Source organism: Sciurus vulgaris, assembly GCF_902686455.1.
Source record: "Sciurus vulgaris genome assembly, chromosome: 5".
Lineage (NCBI taxonomy): Eukaryota > Metazoa > Chordata > Mammalia > Rodentia > Sciuridae > Sciurus > Sciurus vulgaris.
Genome location: NC_136465.1, coordinates 54118501 through 54142674, shown reverse-complemented (window position 1 = coordinate 54142674; position 24174 = coordinate 54118501). Strand labels below are relative to the sequence as shown.

At 32.9% G+C, this 24174-nt stretch overlaps 1 protein-coding gene across 1 annotated transcript in view; it reads left to right on the top strand.

Moving 5' to 3' along the window:
- Positions 1-24174, top strand: part of LOC306661039 (A disintegrin and metallopeptidase domain 3-like) — a gene marked incomplete at both ends in the record, with an annotated part of 81480 nt that overhangs the window by 25226 nt on the left and 32080 nt on the right. The window contains 6 exons of the mRNA XM_079139874.1: positions 11067-11143; positions 11563-11740; positions 16298-16360; positions 19183-19254; positions 19474-19640; positions 20694-20775. Of these exons, the coding sequence (XP_078996000.1) occupies positions 11067-11143; positions 11563-11740; positions 16298-16360; positions 19183-19254; positions 19474-19640; positions 20694-20775 (639 nt within the window). The remainder of the gene's footprint in view (positions 1-11066; positions 11144-11562; positions 11741-16297; positions 16361-19182; positions 19255-19473; positions 19641-20693; positions 20776-24174) is intronic.

The following is a 24174-nucleotide window of genomic DNA, read 5'->3' as shown; positions in this document are numbered from 1 at the left end:
CATGACCCCCCCACCTCCCGCCAAATTTGGCAAATTTTGTCAAAAACAAACAAACAACAACAACAACATGTGAATGGTTTCCAAGAGGCATTCAGGAGCTGAAAGTTTTGGAAATATGTGAGAAAATAAATGTATAAGATATTTATTTTGGTTGAACAGATGGAGAAGAGGCAAATGATAGTCATGGGTGAGATTATATTGCTATATCAGAACGGAGAAAAAAATGAAATCACAAATATAGTAACTAGAGTCCGATTGATTCACCCTACTTAATACAATTAGCAAGCAGAACAAAATGCAAGATATGTGTTACAACAGGCCGATGAGGAAATTTCTCCTTGAGAGAGAGAGGGTATAGAATGTGAATTTCACATTCAAGGTGGCTTTCGGACTGAGGATAATATCTGCACCACAGCATAGGGGTTGGGAAAAAGCGGAACTGGAGCGAAGTAGCTGAAACTTGCATGACACAGCATCAGAGGTATGGGTGTTCTGTCTGCAGCCCAGTTTTGCTAGGGTAGTGGAATGGGTTGCCAAAAGACCAAAAAAAGTAGTGGAGATGGCATGCAAGATGTAAGTTTTATTAAAAACTGCTTACAGGGAAGGGCCAGTGATAACAGTCTGGACTGATGGCATTTCCATCCGTTTGGTTTATGTCTGAATAATATTCCATCATTTATGTAACTTGCATTTTATTTTCCATTTTTCTTTTGTAAGGGGGCTTAGGCTGATTCCATATCTTAGCTATTATCAATATTGTTTCAATAAAATGGGCATATAGGGGTCTTTTTGTAATGTTGACTTCACTTCTTGGGCTATATACCCAGAACTGGGATCACCTTTTTGTGTTAATTGTTTTATATTGTTGGGATAGTGCTTCCTTGCCTGACTGTGAATTTGGCTACACACAGGTGCTGGCTGAGGCTCCACTGAAGTGTTATAAAACAGGGATACTAAATGTCAGACACTATTGGGATATATTGTGTACCAGCTAAGGTCTGGTGGAAACATCTTGCTAAGTTCCTGGGCATTCATCTAAGACAAGATAGGAAATTACGTAGAGAAAGTCTTAAACTCTAGAGGGAGGTTCACCTTATCACCCTCAGTGCTCTAACCCAAAGTCAAAACCCAGCAGTAAGAAGAATAATTTGAGTTATCATTAAATTAATTGCCTTCTGTACAAAATGCAACACTGCATATATAGAGAGATAACACATAGTAGAGGATGGAAAGCATTCAGATAAAGAAAGAAATTAATGAGAAAGAAACATATAAAAGAATAGAAAAACTTCTACAAGACAAACCTTTCATCCTTTGAAAGGATTAGCAAAAATAATCTCTAGTAAGAACTCTCTAGAACAAAAATAAAAAATCTACCAATATTTTGGGTGAAAGGCATTATTACTTGTCACATAGAAAACAAAATATGTTACAGTTCTATAATGGTTTCGTGTGAAAAATAGCGATTTTTTGATAAACAAAATGTATCAAAATTTAGCCAAGAAAAAATAAACAATCTCAATCGGTTGACATTTATTTAAAATTTGATTTTTTAAAACCCACTTTCCCATAGAGAAACACCAGGTTTAGTCATTCTCACTTTAGTGTATTCCCCTTGTTATGAGAAAGAAAGGATGTCACCTCCTGAGAGGTGATTTGGCTGTTTGCAGTTATGGTATTAAAAATAATGCTTCCAAGAACTTTCATGTACAAATTACTGGGTGGATGTAAATTTTCATTCCTCTGGGATATGTGGGTAAGGATGTGATTACCAGGTCCTGTGGTAAATGTGTGTTTTGATTTTTTTTAAGAAAATATCAAATTATTTTCCAGAGTGGCTATAATGTCTTTATATGCTCACCACCAAAATATGAGAGATAGAACTCTGCATCTTTGCCACTGTTTTGGCATTTTCATTATGCACACAGACAAAGCATTAGCTACTCTCATTTAGCTGTATCTCATGTGGTTTTGATTGGCATTTCTTAATGGCTAGTGAGTGATGGATATATTCTCATGTGCATGTGTATCACCTTTTGAGAAAGGTCTGATTAATTTTTTTTTTTTTCATTAACTGGATTGCTTTTTTAAAAACTATTATACGCTTATATTAGTATATTTTAAATACATATTTTGTCAGGTACTTTTTTAGAAGTATTTTCCCCCAGTCTGTGAGTTGGTTTTCTTCCTTTCAATATGGTTTTCTACTGATTTGAAAGTAAGACTATTTCCTGACAACTTTTTCTAAAAGTTTTATGGTTTATGGTTTTATGCATGCTGTTTAATTCTGTGTCTATTTTGAGACAATTTTGATTAAGATGTGCAGGGTTTGGATCAAGGTTCATTCTTGACTGGTTATGTAACTGTTCATCAATTTTGATAGAAAAAGCTGACTGTTTCAGTCAGCTTTTTCACTGTTGGGACTAAAGGACCCAACCAGCACAACTGTAAAAGAGGAAAGGTTTATTTGAGGGCTCACGGTTTTAGAGGTCTTAGACCATAGAAGGCCAGCTCTATTCCTTGGGGCTCAAGGTGAGGCTGAACATCACCGTGGGAGAGGGTGGTGGAGGGAAACAGCTTACATCATGATGATCAGGGATCCGAGTGTCCATTCTCCAGGTACACATACATACATACCCCAAAGCCGCACCCAATTCCCACCTACTCCAGCCATACCCTTCCTGCCTCCAGTTACCCCTCAGTTAACCCCCTCAGGAATTAATTCACTAATTAGGTTAAGACTCTTAAAACCCAATCATTTCTCATCTGAACCTTTTTACATTGTCTCACACCTGAGCTTTTGGGGGACACCTCACATCCAAACCATAACAGCAAATTTTCAACATTTAAAGAAAATATTGTGGCACTTTTGTTAAAAAATCAGTTGGGCATATTTGTGTGGGTATATTTCTGTGTTCTTTGTTCTTTCCAGTTCTAGGTGTGTCCAGTTCTATTCTTCCATCACTGCATTGTTGCTTTCTTACTGTGCTTTCACATTAAATATTAGTACAGACTACTGTGACTCCTACGGTATTCTTCTTTTTCAATGTTTTTAAACTGTTCTATTTCAGTATTTGTCTTTTTAATATAAATGTTAGACAAAGCTACTCCATATGTAGAAAAAAATAACTCTACCTGCTAGAGCTATAATTTATGTTAGATCTGTAGGTCAATTTGAGAAGAATACATATCTTTACTCTATTGAGTCTTTCCTCCCCGAAGACACTACTGTGTCTCTCAATTTCTGTGGTCATTTTATGTCTTTCATTAGAATTTTATAATTTACCTTTCTCACCTTCAGCTTATTTTTTAAGGTTTATAAATACATGCTTCATTTCCTTTGGAGCAAATGCTACTGTTTTAAAATCACCTTAACATATTTATTATCTAGAGACCAACTTATTTGTTACATGCTACAATCTTATTAAATTTATGTATTAGTTCTGAAATTTTTATTTTTCAGCTTCCTTGAAATTTTTTAATAGACATTTATTTTACATACAGGAATGTTTTCCTTTTCTCTTTTACAATCTGTCCACTTTTTAAAAATTCATTTCCCTTGACTCATCATGCTTGCTACAATCTGCACTAATGTGCTAGCAGCAATGAGAGTAGGCTTGCTCCTCCGTGTATTCCTATATCCGTAAAAGTGTTTATAGTCTCTCACCATTGAGGAGAATGTCGGCTGCAGGCTTCCTTATACAATCTTTATCAAGTTGAGAAAATTCTAATTTTTCCAATTGCTAATTGTATTTTTCTTTTACTTTACCATTAGTGGCGAAGGAGTGTTTAATTATTTTAAATGATTCTGCTGTATCAGTTGGTAGGGTCCTATGAATTTCTTCTTTGTCTTACTAACAAGGTAGATTTCACTGATGGATTTTGAAATCTTGAAACATTTTCACATACCTGGAAAAGCAACATCTTAGTCCTGGTGTATATAGCTACTTTTCTTATGATTGAGATTAGTTTTTGATAATTTCTTGAAGATGGATGCTATCAAAATCCACCAGACACATTGGTCCTGTAGCTCCATGTCTGGCCTCTGGGGCACATGGCATTGTGATGTTCTTTCCAAAGGGCTTGTGTCGCTCTGCCCCATGGCCTCGTTGGTTGCAGCCCAAGTGGCCTTTCTGTTGGCTTGTCTCTGCTCAATTCCTGAAGTTTTCCTAAGAGGATGTCCCACGTTACTGGCATTTCTTAATCTCGGGAGTTTCCACTGCAGTTTTGGCTTCCTCCTCAAATGTCCACACTTTGACTTTTCAGAGGGTGCCCACAGGGATTCCGATCCTGCTGCACTTTGCCTGGTCTCCCAGACTTTCCTTTGAAATATTGGTGGAAGCCTTCATGACCCCCTAACTCCAGCATACTGCATTTCTGCAGAACCAGCACCACGAGGTTGATGCCAAGGTCTGCTGCCCTCTCAAGCAGTGCCAAGCCTCCAGGGACCCTGGTTGCAGCAGCCTTGGAGTGTCTGGGTGACTGAGCAAGTTGAAAAAAACTTCCTAGGCCCCTTTGAGCAAGAAGGGTGCCCCACTGATCTCTTCTCAAGAGAATTTTCATTATTCTCTTGAGCTTGAAATGGGTAGGATCTTGTCCTGAAATGCCCTCAAGCCATCTTTCTTATTGTTTCTGGACAAAGTCTTTAGCATTTCTTTCATGGTGGTACTGTCTTCAATCACTGCAACTCCATAGCACCAGTTTTACTCCTGCCTTTCAAGTTCAAGTTTTTCAAATACTTCCGCTCTGGTTTATGCTCCCGAATATCACAATAAATTTGGCTAAATTTGCCACTAGCAATACCCATGCCACTTCCTGAATGCTATGCTACCTAGATGTTTCTTCCACCAGATTAAGAAGTCTATCACTTTTAAAATCAGCCTCACAGAAAGTTTCAGGGCACAGGCAAAATGCAGACAACTTTTCAGCAAGAACATAACATGAATGGCCTCTAATCCAATTGCCAGTAGTGTCCTCCTTTTCTTCTAAACCCTCTTTAGCCTTGTCTTCACTGTCCAGAGTCCTATTGACATTCTGGTCTTCTGAGCTCCCACCAGAATTGGCCATTAAGCTCTGCTTACAACTACCTAAAGCATTTCCAACTCCCACTGCTGAGCATTTCAAGATTCTTTCCACCAAATCCAAAAAACTCATACTGCTTTCCAAGTGGTTATGCCAATTTGCATTCCTACCAACAATATGTGAGAGTGTCTTTTCCCACATTCTCATCAGAATTTATTACTATTTGTAATGACTCTCATTCTCATTGGTGAGTGCAGTTTTCATTTGCATTTCCCTGATAGATAGGATATGTTGATTATTTTTTCTTATAGTAGTTTGCCATTTGTATTTCTTCTTTTGAAAAGTGTCTATTAAGTTCATTTCCAATTTATTCATTGGCTTTGCTTTTATTAAATTTTTGGGTTCTTTATATATTAAGGATATTAGTCCCCTGTCATAGCAGTGGCTGGCAAAGATTTCCTCCCAGTCTCTAGACTCTCTTCATACTCTTGTTTCCTTTGTTGTGCTGAAGTTTTTCAACTTAATGCCTTCTCACTTTTTGATTCTTGGTTTTATTTCTTAAAGAAGTCAGTGCTTGTACCAACATGTGGAGTTTTGGCTCTATGTTTTCCTCCATCAATTGAAAAATTTCTGGTTTAATTCCTAGTTATTTCATCCACTTGAATTTACTTTTGTGCAGTAGTGATCTAGTTTCATTCTTCTAGATATGGATATTCAGTTTTCCCAGCACCAATTATTTAAAAGGTTGTCTTTTCTCCAACTTATATTTTTGACACCTTTGTTAAGTTTGAGATGACTGTTTCTATCTGGATTTTCCCTGTGTCTTTTATTCTGCTTATTGGTCTTCATGTCTGTTTTGATGGCAATACCATGCTGTTTTGTTACTATAGCTTAGTAGTATAATTGGAGATCAGGTATTATGATGCCTCCAGCATCACTCTTCTTGTTCAGTATTGAAATAGCTATTCTGGGGTTTTTATTCTTCCTTATGAATTTTATCATTATGTTTCTGCATCTGTGAATAATATCTTAGGTATTGTGATCGGGACTGCATTGAATTGGTTTAACACTTTTGATAATATGGCCATTTTTACAATATTAATTCTGCCTATCCAAAGCATGGTTGGTTTATTGATCTTCTAAAATCTTCAATTTCTTTATTCAGTGTTCTACAGTTTTCATTGTAGAGGTTTTAATCTTTGTGTTAGATTTATCCCTAATATTTTTATGGCTATTGCGAATGGAATAGTTTCCTTATTTATTTCTCAACAGATTGGAGTATAGGAAAGCTATTTATTTTTGTGTTTTGGTCCCATATCCTACTACATTGCTAAATTTGTTTATCTGCTCTAGAAGTCTTCTGGTGGAGTGTTTTTTTTGTGTGTGTGTTTTACTTATAGGATCCAGTCATCAGCAAATAGAGGTAATTTGACTTATTTTTCTACTTGTATTCCTTTAATTTCCCTCTTCTGATTTTTTTGACTGGGAATTTCAAGAATTATTGTGGTTAGTTCTACAATCTAGCTATTGTGAAATGAGCTGCTGTAAACATTGATTTGGCTGTGTTACTGTAGTATGCTGATTTTAATTCCTTTGGGTATAGGCCAAAGAGTGGGTTAGTTGGGTCAAATGGTGGTTCCATTCCAAGTTTTCTAAGGAATCTCCATACTGCTTTCCAGAGTGGCTGCATCAGTTTGCAATCCCACCAGCAATGTATGAATGTACCTTTCTCCCCACATCCTCACCAACACCTTTTGTTGCTTGCATTTTTGATAACAGCCATTATAATTAGGGTGAAATGAAATCTTAGGGTAGTTTTGATTTGCATTTTTGTTATTATTATAGATGTTGAACATTTTCCCATATATCTGTTGATTGCTTGTAAATCTTCTGTGACATGTCTGCTCAGTTTCTTAGCCTATTTATTGATTGGGTTATTTGTACTCTTGGTGTAAAGTTTTTTGCGTTCTTTATAAATCCTGGAGATTAATGCTCTATCTGAAGTGTGTGTAGTAAAGATTTTCTCTGGCTTTATAGGCTCTCTCTTCGCATTTTTGATTATTTCCTTTGATGAAAAAAAGCTTTTTAGTTTGAATCTATTCCATTTATTGATTCCTACTTTTATTTCTTGTGCTTTGGGAGTCTTGTTAAGGAAGTCTGGACATAAGCTGACATGATAAAGATTCAGGCCTACTTTTTCTTCTATTTGGTGCAAGGTCTCTAATCTAATTCCCAGGTCCTTGATTCAATTTGAGTTGAGTTTTGTACAGGGTGAGAGGTAGGGGTTTAATTTCACTTTGCTGCATATGGATTTCCAGTTTTCCCAGCACAATTTGTGAAAGAGGCTATCTTTTCTCCATTATATGCTTTTGGCATATTTGTCTAGTATGAGATAACTGTATTTATGTAGATTTGTCTCTGTGTCCTCTACATTATATCATTGGTCTACCTGTCTATTTTGGTGCCAATATCATGCAGTTTTTGTTACTAGTTTCTTGCTGTGTTTTTGATTGTGGTTTCCTAATGTTTTATTAAGGATTTTTGAGTCTATTTTCATTAGGAATATTGATCTGTAGTTTTCTTTCCTTAATGAGTCTTTGTCTGGTTTTGGTATCAGGGTGATACAGGTTTCATAGAAGGAATTTGAAATTTCTATTTCATGGAATAATTTGAAGACTGGCATTAGTTCTTCTTTAAGGATCTGGTAGAACTCTGAGAATCCCTGTGGTCCTGGGATTTTCTCTGTCAGAAGGCTTTTAATTGCTTATTAATCACATTACTTGATATTGCTTTGTTTACATTTTCTATATTCTCTTGGTATAATTTAGGTAAGTCTAGAAATATGTGCCTAGAGATTCATCAATTTCTTCTCATTTTTACAGTTGATTGGAGTATTAATTTTCAAAATAGTTTCAAATGAACCTCCTAATTTTAGAAATGTCTGTGGTGATAGCTTTTTCATCTCTAATTTTATTGAATAGGTGTAGGGGTACCAGGCTAGCTCAGGCACAGATAAGAGTCGTGGAGTCAAGACCCAGACCATGGGAGTTAGGTAGAAGCAGGCTTGTGGTGAGCAGCCTGCAAACTCATTTTTTATAGGAAAAACCATACATTTTACATTTTATAGACTTTGCCCAATCACAATGTGCCACGGGGGATCAGACCACCAGGCCCTTATATAGGTAGGTTCCCTTGGTAACACTAGGTCAATTTGGGGGCAGTTGTTTACTTTCCTAAGTGGCCAGAGCGGAATGCTCCTTTCCATGGGTAGGTATTCTTGATGGGCATGAATGTGTGAAGGTTTTCCTTTTACACTTGAGACGTTCACAGCTGCTAGCCAAGACTTAGGATTTCTCCCAACAAAAAAGGTCTTCTGCTCTTGATCTTGTTAATATGGCTAAAGTTCATCAATATTGTTTATCTTTGCAGGGAACCAACTATTTGTTGTATTGATCATTTTTATTGTTTTTTTTTAAAAACACAATCTCATCTGTGATATTATTTCCTGTTTTCTACTGATATTGGAAATAGTTTGTTCTTCCCTTTTCAGGACCTAGAGGAATAACATTAGATTATTAATTTTTTTGTATTTTTTAACACTTGCTTTGTGTCCAAAATGTGGTCTCTTTTAGAGAAATTTCCATGTGCAGCTGCAAAGAAAGTGAGTTTGCTTGACAATGAATGAAATAGTGTATGGATATCTGTTAGGTTCATTTGATTAGTAGTATTTTTTAGTTCTGAAGTGTCTTTACTCAGTTTCATTTTGGATGACCCATCTTTTGAGAGAAGTGTATTGAAATCACCCAGTATTATTTTACTGGAATCTATTTGATTCTTTATATTTACTAGGGTTTGTTTTATACATGTAGGTACACCATTGTTTGAGGCATAAATATTTACAATCCTCCTATCTTTTGCTGGATCGTTCTTTTAACCACTATAAAGTTACCTTTCTTGCTTCTTTCAGTTAATTTTGGCTTGAAGTCTACTTTGTCAGATATGAGAGTAGCTATTCCTGTTTGCTTTTGGTTTCTCATCTCAGTCTGTGGATGTCTTTGCCTATAGATGAGTCTCTTGAAGCAAATATGGTTGAGTCTTGTTTCTATTGTCCTATTAAAATCTATGAGTTTTGATTGGAGCATTTAGACCATTTGAATTCAGTGTTATTTTACAGTGAGGGTTTTTATTTCCTGGCATTTTGATTTATTTGTAATGTTTAATTCAGATTTGAAACATGAAAATTCTTCATCCTAGTAGGGAGCTTTTTCTTAGGAAGGCAAAATATGAAGATAGTAGGTTTTTCTTTCATCTTCAGTTTGAAAGGATAACTTTCCTGGACATAGCAATCTTGGTTGGCACCAACTAATTTTAAAGTTTGGTATATATTATTCCAAGTCCTCCTGGTTTTTCATTTATTTCAAGAGAATTTGTAATTGCTCATTGTGTGCAATTTTATTATGACTGCTTCCTAATCTTTTTAAAAGTAGTTTACATGTGTTATACATCTTAAGGTTGGTATCAGTTGATTTCCTTTTCTGATTCTTATTGTGATTTTCTTTCTTATTGATACAATGAGTGATTTTGATTTTACCCTTGACATTTACTCTAATGTACTCCTGATCTTATTTAAATCTTCTATTTTAGAAGGTAGTCATCTGGTTTACATTTGGATGTAGTGTGGTCTGATATTCCAAGGACTTGCTATATAATTGGGTTGCACGCCAATCATCTGCCTCTGCTGAATCTCCTGCTGCATCTGAAGTGTTAAACTCTAAGTTTATGTGGTACTTTCCTGGGCCAAATGGTATTGATATGGAGCATGGGTGATGAAAGTCCATGGGATAAATAGCATTTCCTCTGGTTAGCAGAGGAATGGATATCATTGTGCTTCTTTCTATCCTTTCTTATGTCCCTCACCAAGGAATTCTCCTGTCTGGCTGAACTTTTGCTATAAGGTTATTAGAAAACATCTTACAAGGATCCTATCCTCTCACCTGGAGCATGTTCAGGAATTGTTAAATTTGTATTGCTCTTTATTGGTGGTTAGTGACTTGGGAACTAGTTTTTCTTCTATCTCTTTGTGAAGAACTGGTAGCTCTACAACTTTCTGGTGTTGGTGTAGTTACAGGTGGCTTTTACTGTTGCTTAACGTGAAGTATGACATGTATATTCCTGTGTGGGGAGAGTCATTTCTAGTGATGTGGGTAGGTTCAGTATTTTGCTGTCATTGTGTGCTAAATAAGGATGGGTTATCTTCCCTGGGCTCTATTGACTACCACAGAGAATAGATCAAGCTTGCCACTCTCCATGAGTAGAGCTAAGGTAGTATTGTGTAAATTAAAAACAAAAACAAAAAACATAAACATAGGTAGCCAGTGATGCCTGGGAGCTAATAATATATAAACAGAATCCTAAGAGACAAGTGTGGTGACACTGCAATTCTCACTGCATTGACTACCATAGGAATAGAACTGATTCTAGAGATCACTAAAATTTAAAGGAAGGGTAAAAGGAGTTCACTAAAAGAATGTTAGGATAGATCCTGGAAAAAAAAGCAAATCTATGAAAGTCAATGGGGGAGAAAGTTTGAAGTACTGATGATCAATTATCTATCAAGGGAGATATTAAGAAGAAATCAAAGTGAGGAAATGTCAGTTAATATGTTTTTGGGCAGCCCAGAAGAAAAATGAATGGAATGTTTGCAGTTGATGTTAGCCGAATACTGTTACTTATAAGTTAGCAAGGATAAACTATACACTTAGGGAATGTGGCTGATTAAGAAAAGAAGCAGATAAGAGAATTGTTCATCAAAAATTTAGAATTATAGCAAGAAATGTTTGAAATAGGTTTGAAGATGGTTCATAGGCAGAAGATAGTTTAAAGGGGCAATTTGCACACCAAGAGCAAGGAAATAGAACATCAGATGATTGGTATTATGATGATAGCTAAATCTGTGGGCTTGTTGATATCTGGGAAGTAAGAATAAAACTGAGGACTTAATTTAGAAATCAATTATGAATACATCTTTCTATATTCCTTCTTAGGCTAGTTGCTTTTATGAAGGATATGTTGAAAATATTCCAAAATCTGCTGTGACACTAAACATCTGCTCGGGTCTCAGGTAATGGCATAATCTGGAGGTGTGACATTGAGATCTTTTGTCAACTCTTGAGACAAAAGAATGAAGTTTTGGTTCTGTTTTTTCTCATATACTTTGTTTCCTTCTCTGCCTCCTATCCTTTCTCATATTTTCTTTAACTTTATATTTTGCCTTCTTAAGAAAAAGCTGCCTACTAGGATGAAGAGTTTTCATGTTTCTCTGTCATATTAGAACCACAACTCACTTTAAATGATACCGCAGAGGGAAGATCTGTATAAAATTTGTTTTGGAACTTAAGTCAAGTGAGAATGATTCTTAATATGAGATTATAAAGACTGCTATCAAATACATTTAAAATGTTTCTTAAAATATTGATTTCTATTTTTCAGTGGGAAATTTGAACTAAATTTTTATTTCTTTTACTGTATTTGAATTCTTAGGGGATTCTTGCTGTTAGAGAATGTCAGTTATGGAATTGAACCTTTGGAATCTTCAGCTACATTTGAACATATGATTTACCAAATAAAAAATGATAAAAATAGTTATTCACCTTTAATAGAAGGTTACTCTGGATCCCAGTATACAGGTCAGCCCTACAGGATTCTTGTGAAAACAGATGTGAGTAACCCTTGTTATTATCTTCATATGTGTTACATTTGTTAAAGTTGTTCACATTGAAGTTTTGAGATTGGATACATTTGGAAAATAAATTTAAAATGATAATCATAATATTAATAACTTCTATTATGGGGTCTTTTTCATGAAATGTTTTTATGCTTATTCAGAGAGTTCTTAGAAAATATAACTGATATAAACCCATGTAATTTAAAAATCATCAAAGTTCTCATGTTTCCTCAATGGCATGATTTTTATGCACAAACCTAAGATTGCTTTTTTCTGAATATGTACACTAATAGTATAATGATTTGTGAAAGTAAGTGTTATTACTCTGGAATCATTATCTTTGTCAAGTCAAATTCTTTGTTTAAAAAAGAGTGTTATTTTGATAAAAAGTTTAAAAGTAGGATGGGGATGAGATAATTACTAGCAAAATTTCTCAAACTTCAACATCAAAAGAGAATACTGTTAGAATTTGGGTGCATTTGCCCTGATAGTTTTCATTTTCTTAATTATGAATGTAGATTTATGAGTGTGTAGACTTTTAAAATAATATAATATTCTAATCGTATGTTTCTTTGAAATTTTCATTTTTCTAGGAGATAAAAATATATTGAATTGTTATATTTATTATTTTAAAAATTAATACAGCTTAACATATCTATTAACATACTAAAGGAAAAATTAAATGGAAATGCACCCAAACACCATTTTTAGAGCTAAATTCTATTGCTGCATGCACTGTTATCATTTTGATGTAAACTGTTTTACTTTTTGTAACATAATTATGTATGTTGAAATTTAAAGTTATACATTTCATAACATTGTATTATTTTGAAGTCATATTTTTCTATTTGATCAATAAATGACATTCAAAATGTACCAAGTATTTTACTGTCCAACTTCTTATAAATAATTACATTTAACAGTAGACATTTAAAAAAATATTTTTGATGTACATCTTAACTTCCCTCTTTAGAATGATTTTATAACTTTACGTTTGGTTACCAGTGGAAAATAAATGATTTTCTTTCCTCACATTGTCGTCAATACTGCTTTACATTAAAGAAAAGTCAAATGAAATAACAATAAATGAAACTTGAATTTAATATATGACATAGTTCATCTCTCTGTTCCCTTACTTTGCTTTTATTTATTTTGGCAAAGTACTTTTTGATAAAAGTACAGGTTGAGAAAATTAACCTTTGAGAAACTCACAAACATTATAAAATATAATAATGAGTAGAAATGAAATATCACTTTTAGTGAAACTGAAAAATGACTCCAGACTTCATGCTGGCCCTTTGGAAACTATCTTCATGATGTGACATAAAATTGGACACAGTTGAAGGAGGTGTTCACCCATTGAAACTGAGCCTTACATTGAAAGTAAATTGAAAACTTTGAAGGATTCTATGAATGCACTTCTTCAGCTAGAGAATTGATATGCTTTAGGAAAGACAATTAAGAAACTGGAAGCATCCTCCTCCAATGAGCCAGTAATAAAGGACTGGAAGAGTTATAGATAACTTTTATCCCTATTTGCCTGAGTTTGAATTGCAAGTCTGTCAGTCTATCATCATAAGAATGTGGACAAGTAACATAATTGTGTACAAAGTTTTTACATTTTATCATTTATAAAAATATAATAATATTAGCTAGTAATATACAATTATAGTGTTTAAATACGTTTAAACATGGAAATTATTTAGCATAGTATATGGAGAATAAAAGCAAACAAAAAATAACTATTAATATTTAGCCTTTACAAACCTATCTTATAATATCAATAACTATAACTATTAATATTTTCTTGTCACATTTTTTTGAAGCAATTATGAAAAGTCTGGAACAAAGACAAAATGGAACAATGAAATAAAGTAAACAAATGGTTCAGAATTTCAGAAACTATTAATTAACAGTCCCTGCATAGATGGTGCTATGGGAGTGGGGATAACTGGGTATGGGTACATATTTGTGAATTTCAAATCTTTCATTGGGGAACTCAGTCATTGCTTTTCATTTTCAATTTGACAAATTTAAGCTTATAGGTTTATATAAGATTTTTAAAAGATTAGAAAATATCCAAATCTATTTGGGCATGTTTTTACAGATATGAAAGAACTCTAATAAACTTGGAGTGAATGCCTTCCTTATAAATATAGTTGAAAACAGAGCCAGCAGTCAAAAGAGATATGATAAAGGACTTTATAAGATAAATAGAACACATCTATTTATCCCTTCTCCTGCCTTAAACCCCAATAAAATGACATAAACATTCAGAGATAAGCAGGACTGGAGAAGAGTAACAACAGTAGAATTGAATAGAAGAGAGATATACAGCCGATTTAGCCTTTACAAACCTATCTTATCCTTGAAATGAAGACAGGCTATCAGATTCTAAATTAGAGAACAGTTATTTATATTGCAGAAACATGCAACAAATTTCTGTGCTTGTCTATTTAAATTCATTAGTTAGTGGATATGAAGTTATACTTCAGAGAGAAATTGGGTAAAAATATTCTGGGTGAACATTTAGAGAAGTCATCTTCTTCTAAGCAACTGCATTTTTTAAAAAAAAAATATTTTTTATAGACTGATGGAAAGCAAACTTTTGGGAGTCTTTGAGGTCATGGTGCCAGACACAGATGTTCTACTGTCTCTCACAATTAAGAGGAAAAAAACCACACTGAAACTACCATGGTTAGGTTAAATATGTGGCACAGGGGATAATGGGAACCAGGCTTTGATCTTCTGAGAAGTTAGGTTGGAAAACTATTCTAACCTACCAAAGAAAAAAATACCTAGCCATATAGAGAGAAGAGTTTTTTCTTTTAAACAAAAACAAAACAAAACAAAACAAAAAATAAATTACCTTCTGTGAGAACTCCATCCCATAAACCACAAAAAGCTATTACTGCTAGATTCTTAATATGAAGGGGTTCCAGTCACAATGATACAATATTATATGGAAGACAGAGACATGGCAAAAGTAGTTAAATTTTGAGGTAACAAAGAATATAGAGGATGAGAACAAAAATTTACTATTAATATCCTTAGAGAGACATGAGAAAATATTGATCACCGAATAAGAATGGGTTGTTAATGAAAATAAAATTTATCAGATTCCTAAAAGTTATTGGAAATTTAATAAATGGAATAGTACCACAGATCACTGGTTAATGAACTTTTCACAGTGTTGCCAAGGTTTTCAAAGGTTAATAAATTATTTCACTTAAAAAATGATAGGGGAGAAATTGGATGTCCACATAGAATGACATGAATTATGGAATTTATGCAAAAATTGAATTCACTATAGATATAATGGTCAAAGTTAAATGAAATTTTAAGTAGGAAATTTAGTAGAAACCAAATTAATGAACCATAAATATGTGAAAAGGTAAATATTCAACTCTGTTAATCACCTGAGAAATTCACATCAAATTCAAAGAGATATTAATATTAATACAGACCAATAGGATTGGATAAAATGAGGAAGACTAAATACTAAATATAGACAAGGATGTAGAACAATTGGAACTGTATTAATTCTTTGTGAGAATGCATGATGATCAATCCACTTTGGAAAGTCACTTGTTTCTTTCATACATCTTTACATACCCACAATTACCACATGACTTAGGTATGCTCAGTATTTACCAAGAAAAATGAAACAATATAATTCCATAAAGACCTACACATAGATATTCAGTGCAGTTGTGTTTGTAACTTCTAAAATGTATAAATAATCCAAACAACCATCACCAGACTTATGAATAAATGAATTGTGTTGTACCTCTAAAATGACACTCAACAAATCTGATGAACTACTGACAATGCCAATGATGTGAAGGAATGCTGACTCTAAGAAGCAAGATATAAAAGAGTACATAGCAAATGAGGCTGTTTACATAAATTAAAGAATAGATTATTCTATCCTGTGGTGTGAGAAAGCATGGTATTGGTTGTCTTGAGCCCTGTGGGTGATTGACATGGAAGAACACGATGGAAAGACTGTTTACCTTAATTAATTATGGCAATAGTTGTGTGAGTGGATACATTAGTTATAAATCATAACTATATCCATAAATGGGTGTATCTTATTAATTGAAAACCTTAATAAAATTAATAAAGTCAAAGGGCAAAGAACAAGAAAATATAGGCCACACTTGGACGAGAGTTGATGTAAATTTATTTTGAAGGATGGTGAGGTGGGGCTGTTCTACAAGGCACACGGGAAAGCTTTGAGAGGAAGAACCACAGATTACTATCTCATTTCAGTAAGTTTTTAAGATTCTAATTGCCAAGAATATAGAATGAAATGCTTTTTATTTGTTCCTAAGATCTTTATTTGGAATCTTACCTTCTAAGTGATCACCCATACTCTTACTTTAATATGATGCATCTATATCTGTGTATCTAAGTATATGTGTTGTGTTATCTGTTCCTGAGAATGAACACATGTATGTATATACATGAACATATCTACAGCACTTGCTAATTACCATGTAAAATTTTTAAAAATGTTTTATTTAATTCTTGTCCTCTATTTCACAGACAGTTTCAGAGATAACTTTGAAAACAACACTGAAAATACAAATCATAATAGATAAAGCAATGGTATGTATTATCGATATACTTTATTAGATATTTGTTTTGTATTGGAATTCATGGGAACATGGATAAGAAACTTTGAATTTTTTCAACATGAATATCTTTTATTCTGTTCAAATTATGTGCTTCAGTACACATTTTAGGGCATAGAGAAACATCGTTCATTGCCTTTATACTGACATAAAGAGACCAGACTTCGTGTATTGTTCTTCAAATCAGTATAGAATTCTAGCAATAATATACCACTTTGTATGGAAGGGTTCTACTGCACTATAGCCTACTGGATTATAACTAACTGTGGATTCTTCCAGGTACATTCCAATGTTTAATAGAAGTCTTTCCTAAATCTGTTTTCATTTTAAAGAAACCTATTTCATTAAGTGCTATATTGAAGAAAGTTTTAAAAATAAAACTCTCTTAAAAGATTATGTTTAATAATTTGTTCTTTGTCAGAAATTCTGTTTCTAATTAAGTTTCCAGTTGTTTAAAGAAATTAGTTTCATGTTTCTATTCTGACTCATAATTTCCAATGATTTTCATTCCTTCTAATAGATGTGCATGTCTTATATTTCTTTGTAGGTTTCTGAATTCTCTTCAGCGTTTGTTCATGTGAAACTTTTATTTTCATCCTTACTTTTTAGACTTTTTATTTGCAAATAATTTTAAACTTTCAGGAAATGTGTAAGGATATGAATATTATGTAGAAGACCTTTTTTCTATTTATTCACATTGTTAATAATTAAGGCCTTTATCACTTGTGCTCTCTCCGTTTGATTTTGAAATGTAGATTGAAAAGCATATCATGGAGCATAAATCTATACTATACTTTATTGGGTGCTTACCTCTGTTGAAGAGCATTGTGTAGTATAACCACAACAGTAAAAGTAACATTGCTAAAATGCTTTGTGAAGGCCACTATAATTTAATGTCATTGTATTCAGATAATGTGATTTAAGTAATGCTATGATATATATTCAAAGAAATTTTTATGTCTTACTATAGGTCCCTTTACATAAAAGTTATCTATAGCCTTTCATTGTTCACACAAGTTTCTACATAAATATATATGTGTGTGTGTACATAAATACATATAAAACATATCATATATTTTATAATTATTTAATATTATTTTACATGTAATATTAATATATATTTTATATCTGTAATAGCAAATGTTTGCATGAGTGTTTTAGGTCTTACATAATTTTACTGTTAATTTATCTGCTCTACTAGTTATTAAGAGAATCATGTAAAATATCTCATGACACTTGTCAATTCTATTTTTAATTTAGTTAAATAGCCTTTATGTATTTTATGGTAATATTATTAGTTACAATCAAATTTAGAATGTTTTCATATTCCTGAGCTGCATATTTTATCAATAGGTTGTGATAATAATGTATAATTTTCTCCTTTATCTTTATATTTATAAATACATTAATATAATTGTCACATATCATGTGTTTTGTGCCTAGTATCTTCCTGGTATGAGAAGATATATTTTCATCCATCCTTTGACTCTCCATATTTCCAAAGTTCTCTTATATTTTAGGGATTTTTATTTAAACTTCCATAGATTCCATTTTTTATTTTCTTTGCAATTTAGTGTTTGTTCTGTTTTTTATTACTGCTGTATTTGAACTCATTTTTCACAATTACATTTTTGTTCTGTTTTGATTTTCATATGAAGCATGTTCACTTATACCTCACATACTCTATTATTTACGTGCATGGGGAAGGTTACCTACTGAGACATAATAGTGTAAAAACCATTTCTAGAGATCTTTAAAGAGTTAGAAGGATGCCATTTCTTTCGTCTGTATTAGGTACTTGTTCTAGTTAGTTTTTTCATTACTGTGACCAAAATATTCAAGAATAATAATACAGATGTAGAAAAGTATATTGGGGCAGATGGTTTCAAAGGTCTCAGTCCACAGATAGACAACTCCACAGATTTGGGCCCAAACAAGGCAGAACTTTGTGGTGGAAGGGCATGGCTGAGGAGTGCTGCTCTCTCATAGTGCCCAAGAAGCAGAAGGAGAAAGGGGAAGGGACCATAGGGAAGGTGCACCTTCCGGGGCACATGTCTGGTGACCCATGACCAACGAGCCAACAATGGCACTCAGATAGTCCATTCAAAAAATATGAACAATCTAATCATGTACCTCTGAATATTCCTGTAGAAACACAGGCACTTTGGGGGAACACCTTGTATCCAAACCATAACAGTCCTCTACATGCTACATTCTATTTTTTGTTAGACGTCATCTTCAAACTTCCTGGGAATCACTGAGAACCCCAAGCTGCCTATTTTTATATTTCCATCAAACATTTAAAAATGTGTGTATATATACACAGTTAGAAATAATATTTCAGAGACAACATTATGATTTTTGTTTCTTGGAGTGAAGATATATTCTTGAAATTATTCCCTGCTATGGTATTCATGGCTCTGTTTTTAGAAAGTACATTGTTTATCCATGATACATATTCAATTTGTTTAATCAAAATGAAGACAAATGATGCCAGTATATGATGGCAATTAGATAAAGTTGTTTACTAAGTTACATATTTGATTCCTTGTTTTTATCTTTACTGGCTATGCACTCTTGGAAGATAATCTTGACTATCTTAATTTAATATTCTGAATTTTTCTTTAAAGTCTATAGGCTTATGTCTAAAACACAGTAAGCATTCCACAAAACTTGATTCTACTTTTGCCCCTTCATTGGAGCACTTCATTGTTTTAATTTTTATATTTAAAACCATTTAAAATGTAGTAGTTTAGTCATTTACATTAATGATTAAGAAACAAAACTGTTTTTCAGTTTGATTATATGGACTCTGACTTGGACATTGCTGCTGAGAAAGTTATTCAAATCATTGGTCTTATCAATACGGTAAGTACTTATTCTTCACATTTAAATAAGAAAAATTCATATTAATGCATTAGCATTGTTTGTATGAATAGCTTTTTAAAAGTGTATTCCTGTCAACCTAGTTTCATTCATGAGTCAAATTGTCTCAAAAGCCAGTAGGTTGAATAAATTTGCACTCTGTCTCAAAATGGAATATTGATGGTTAACCCAAATTGCATATCATGTATCTTCTCTTTACAGATGTTTTCCCAGCTTAAAATGACTGTTATGCTATCTTCTTTAGAGATCTGGTCTGATCAAAATAAGATTTCAACTAATGGGAGTGCTGATGAAATACTACAAAGATTTTTGTCATGGAAACAAAGAGTTTTATCTCCAAGGTCCACTAATATGGCATACTTATTAATGTAAGCACTTCATTCATATTGATAGAGGGATTATCAATATGTTTGATAAGTTGACTATTAAAAATGTTTTGTGTATAATGTTAAAACATTTTTAAAATTTGGGATGGTACTATGTTGGCAAAATGAAAACATGAAAATCTAATAACCATGTAAGACACAAATCATATTAAATCATTGCTCCCATTCTGGATCAGAAACTTATGGAAATTGAACCTGGATTGTGGAAAGCATCAGGATAAATGTGGCCTCAACGACTTTAAAGATCCTCTAATGGATAGTCAAGACTATCGTTTTAACATAACAAAGTGTAAATTAGTTCACAGAGTACAATAATTGCTTATAATGCTGGTTATAGTAGCAAACATTAAAACAGTAAATAACTGAAATGGCCCTCTCTGCTCTCCCTATGGGTACAAGTAATTCTATATTGACCTAAGATGTATCTATCAATCTGTGTTTTTCAAAAGTCTCTACGAAGACTTTTGTCTCATTTGAATATTATGAATGTAAAAAAACAAAAGTAAATCTCTAAAGATTTTAAGAAATGCTGAATAAATTATGAATCTTCTGATGCCCCCCGTAAATCTAAGGTCACATTTGGAGATTCAGAAGTAGTGTAAAAGGACTAAAGTATGAGGACACTTTTGACATGCCGCGTTCATTTTTCTCACTACATCTCTTAGTTCTCTCTCCTCATTTCCTCCTCTAGTCCTATACTTTTAGGGTGTGTTTACTGTGTGAAAACCACAACACTTTCAGGTTTTAGAACACATCCAATGATGACAACAGTGAGCTTCATTGTCATGGAAGGATTAGGTACTGCTAGGTTTTGTGTTGTGTATCCTGTGAGTAAAACAGCTTTTAGGACTTAACTTCATATAAATGTGGGGGGAAACTCAAGTGGTGAATGATTGATAGTATAAGATATAACATGTATTATATGATATTTATGTTTTAAGGAAAGCATAGCTTTAATGAGGAATCCAATTTTTCAAATGTCATTAGCAATATTTTGAAATGCATATATTCATAAGGAAAAACTTTTTCATTTAGTTACAAGGACTATCCTAATTTTGTGGGAGCAACGTACCATGGAAAGGCCTGTGATCCAAAGTTTGCTGTAGGAATTATTCTGGTATGCATTTTGTTCTCATCTCTTCATTAATAATATCAGGTTTAGAAAGTTCATGCCTACTTCAATAAACAAAAGCATAAGTAATTTATATTTACTCATCTATCTTTACAAGGTTATATTTTTAGGCTTTGAAACTCAAATATTATAATATTGAAGAGTTTACTGTTGTGGTAAAAACTCATACAATTTGCAATTTTAACCATTTTTTAGTGTACAGTTCAGGAGTGTTAAACATATTTACATTGTTGTCAAATGGATCTCCAGAAATTCATCTTGCAAAACTGAAGGTCTGTACTAAACAACAACTCCTCTTTTGTGCCTGATAGCAATAATTTCTGTTTCCATCAGCTTAAGAACTTTCGATTTTTCATATAATTGGAATAGTTTGTGTGACTGGCTTATTTCATGTAACATTGTATCCTCATAGTTCATCCATGTTGTAGTATGTGACAGTATTTCCTTCATTTTTATGCTGAATAATATTTTATTTTAAGTATACAGCACTTTTTTAATCCATTCTGTCACTGAACAGAATGGATAGTATATTTCTCTATGTTAGTTATTGTGCATAAAGCTGCAATGAACATGAGAGTACAGATATTTCTTTGAGGTCCTAACATCAGTTATTTTGAATATATATTCATAGAAGTGAGACTGCCGGATAAAATTGGAGTTCCATTAGTTCTGTTTGGAGGAACCACCATATTGATTTTCACAGTGGCTGCACCAATAATAATCCTACCAAAATTTTACATTGGATTAGTCACATCCTCACCACAATTGTTGTATCTGCTTTTTTTCTTTTGCTGATGAAGGTATTTGAATAGGAGTGAAATGATAAAATATCTCATATTTTTGATTATTTGCATTTCTATGATAACTGACAATATTGAGTGCCTTTTCATATGTTTGTTGGCTTTTAGTATGTGTATTTGGAGAAATATATATTCAATTCTTTTACTTATTTTTAAAATGAGTTATTTGCTTTTTCTTTTTTGTTCATATTGCATTATTGGAGTTCTTATATTCTGAATATTAATCCCTTATCTGAATATAGGATTTGGAAATACTTTCTATTATGCAATAGTTTTCCTTACTGTTTTTGGATTGCATAAATTGAAACAGGAAGCTTTTAACATTTGAGGTACTCAAATATTTTCTGTTTTTGTTCCTGTGCTTTTGGAATCTTATATAAGAAATCTGAATAAAAATCAATATCATGAACTTTTCTCCCAGTTGTTTTCTCAGAGTTTTATAGTTATGAGCCTTTAATTTAGGTTTTTAATCTGTTTTTAGTTTCTTTTAATGTAGTGTAAGATAAGGGTCCAATTTGACATTCTTCAGTGTGTATGTGAATATTTAGTTTTCCAGAAAGCTTTTCTTGGAAAAGTCCTTTGCCCATTGTGTGACATTGTCCTATTTGTAGATAATTGAACATATACACAAGCATTTATTTCTAGAATCTCTACTCATCTATATGTAAGTTTTTATGTCAGTAACATTGTTTTGAATATTATCACAATTTGGTATGTTTAAAAGCAGGAAACACAAATCCTCATTTTTTAAAAAAATAATCATTATGATTATTTGGGCTTTCTTGTTATTTCATATGAATTTTTGGATTTTTTTTTCTATTTCTCTAAAAGAATTTTCTTGCAGATGTGGTACATATTTCAGGACTCTCCACATTGCTTTGGGTGTAGTAAAATTATCAATACTTTCTTTAAATTCATGTACATGGGACATCTTCCCATTTGTTTCTTCTACAGTGATTCCAGCAGAGTTTTACAGAATAAAATGTACAAGTCTCTGATGCACTGATTTGATTTATTCATAAGTATCTTATTAGTGCATTATAGTTCTACAAAATAGTGGAGTTAATTGTGGTATATTTATGTACATAATTTATTTTAATTCATACCCAGGATTTCCCCTTTCCCTCTCCTCATCCTTGTTCCCTTTCTCAACTCATCTGGTTTTCCTTTTAATTATTTACCTGCAATTTAAAAAATGTCTGCATTACAAAGCAAATAACCAAGGGCATGAGAAGAACTTACAGAATGGAAGAAAAATCTTTGTTAACTACTCTTTTGACAGAAGATAATGTCTAGATTATGTAAAGAAATGAAAAAAAAAATAATGACAACAGAATTCCAAATAGCCCAATCACTACATGGGCAAATGAGTTAAACAAACATTTCTCAAAAGAGGAGAAATGGAAGCAACCATCAGACCTGGCTTTTCCATTTCTTAGTATTGATCCAAAAGAACTGAAATCAGCATATGATCGAAATATGTGCAATCCAGTATTTATAGCAGTAGAATTCACCATAGCCAAGTTATTGAACCAGCTAAGGTGTTCCTTAACAGATGGATAAAGAAAATGTGATGTAGGTGCATGGTGGAAAGCTATTTAGCAATCAAGAATAATGAAATTATGTCATTTTTAGGTAAATGGATGGAACTGGAGAACATCACACCCAGAAAAATTAGGTAGACCAGAAGACCAAGGGTCAAAAATTTTCTCTCATATATGGAAGCTAGAGAGAAAAAAAAGAATTGGGGGGGGGGGGCACAAGAGTGAGGACAGGAGGAAGGGAAGGGGGAAAATATAGAATGAATCTAACAAAGTCATGTTATATGCATATATAAATGTACCATAGAGAATTGCATCTTTATGTATAGGTGAAAAGTACCATTCAAAATTAAAGTGAGGCTGGAATTGTAACTCAGTGGTAGAGTACTTGCCTAGCACGTGTGAGTCACTGGATTCAATCCTCAGCACCACATAAAAATAAACAAAGATACTGTGACTATATTCAACTAAAAATATATACATATATGCTTAAAACAAATCAAAGGAGCAAAAGGATGATTGGTAGAGCTAGAGGAGGGAGAATAAGGGGAAGAGGAGAGGAGACAAATTGTGGGAAGTGGGGATTTAAAACAAATTCCTTGCCCGTATGATTTTGTCAAAATGAACCCAACCACTGTGTCTAATTATGACGCTCTAATAAAAAAAGAAGGGGGAAAATCTCGTGAAAATAGAAGGGATATCAGTAAAGGAGAAGTAGTGGATCAAGGGGGAGGGAGAAAGGGAAGAAAAGAAGAACTTGTGAATAAAATCAACCAAATTATGCTGCATACATATACATATATAGCACAATGAATCCCAGTTTTATTTATAATAACAATATACAAATGAATAAAAGTAGTTTTTTATTTTTGATACTTTGAATTATTATTTCTTAATTTTCTTAATTTCTTAATTATTATTTTTCTTAATTTCTTTTTGAATTATTTTCTTAATTATTTTCTTAATTTCTTTTTGAATTGTTATTAGTATATAGAAAGGCATCAAATTTTATGTCCTAAAATTTTGCCCAATTTGTTTACAGT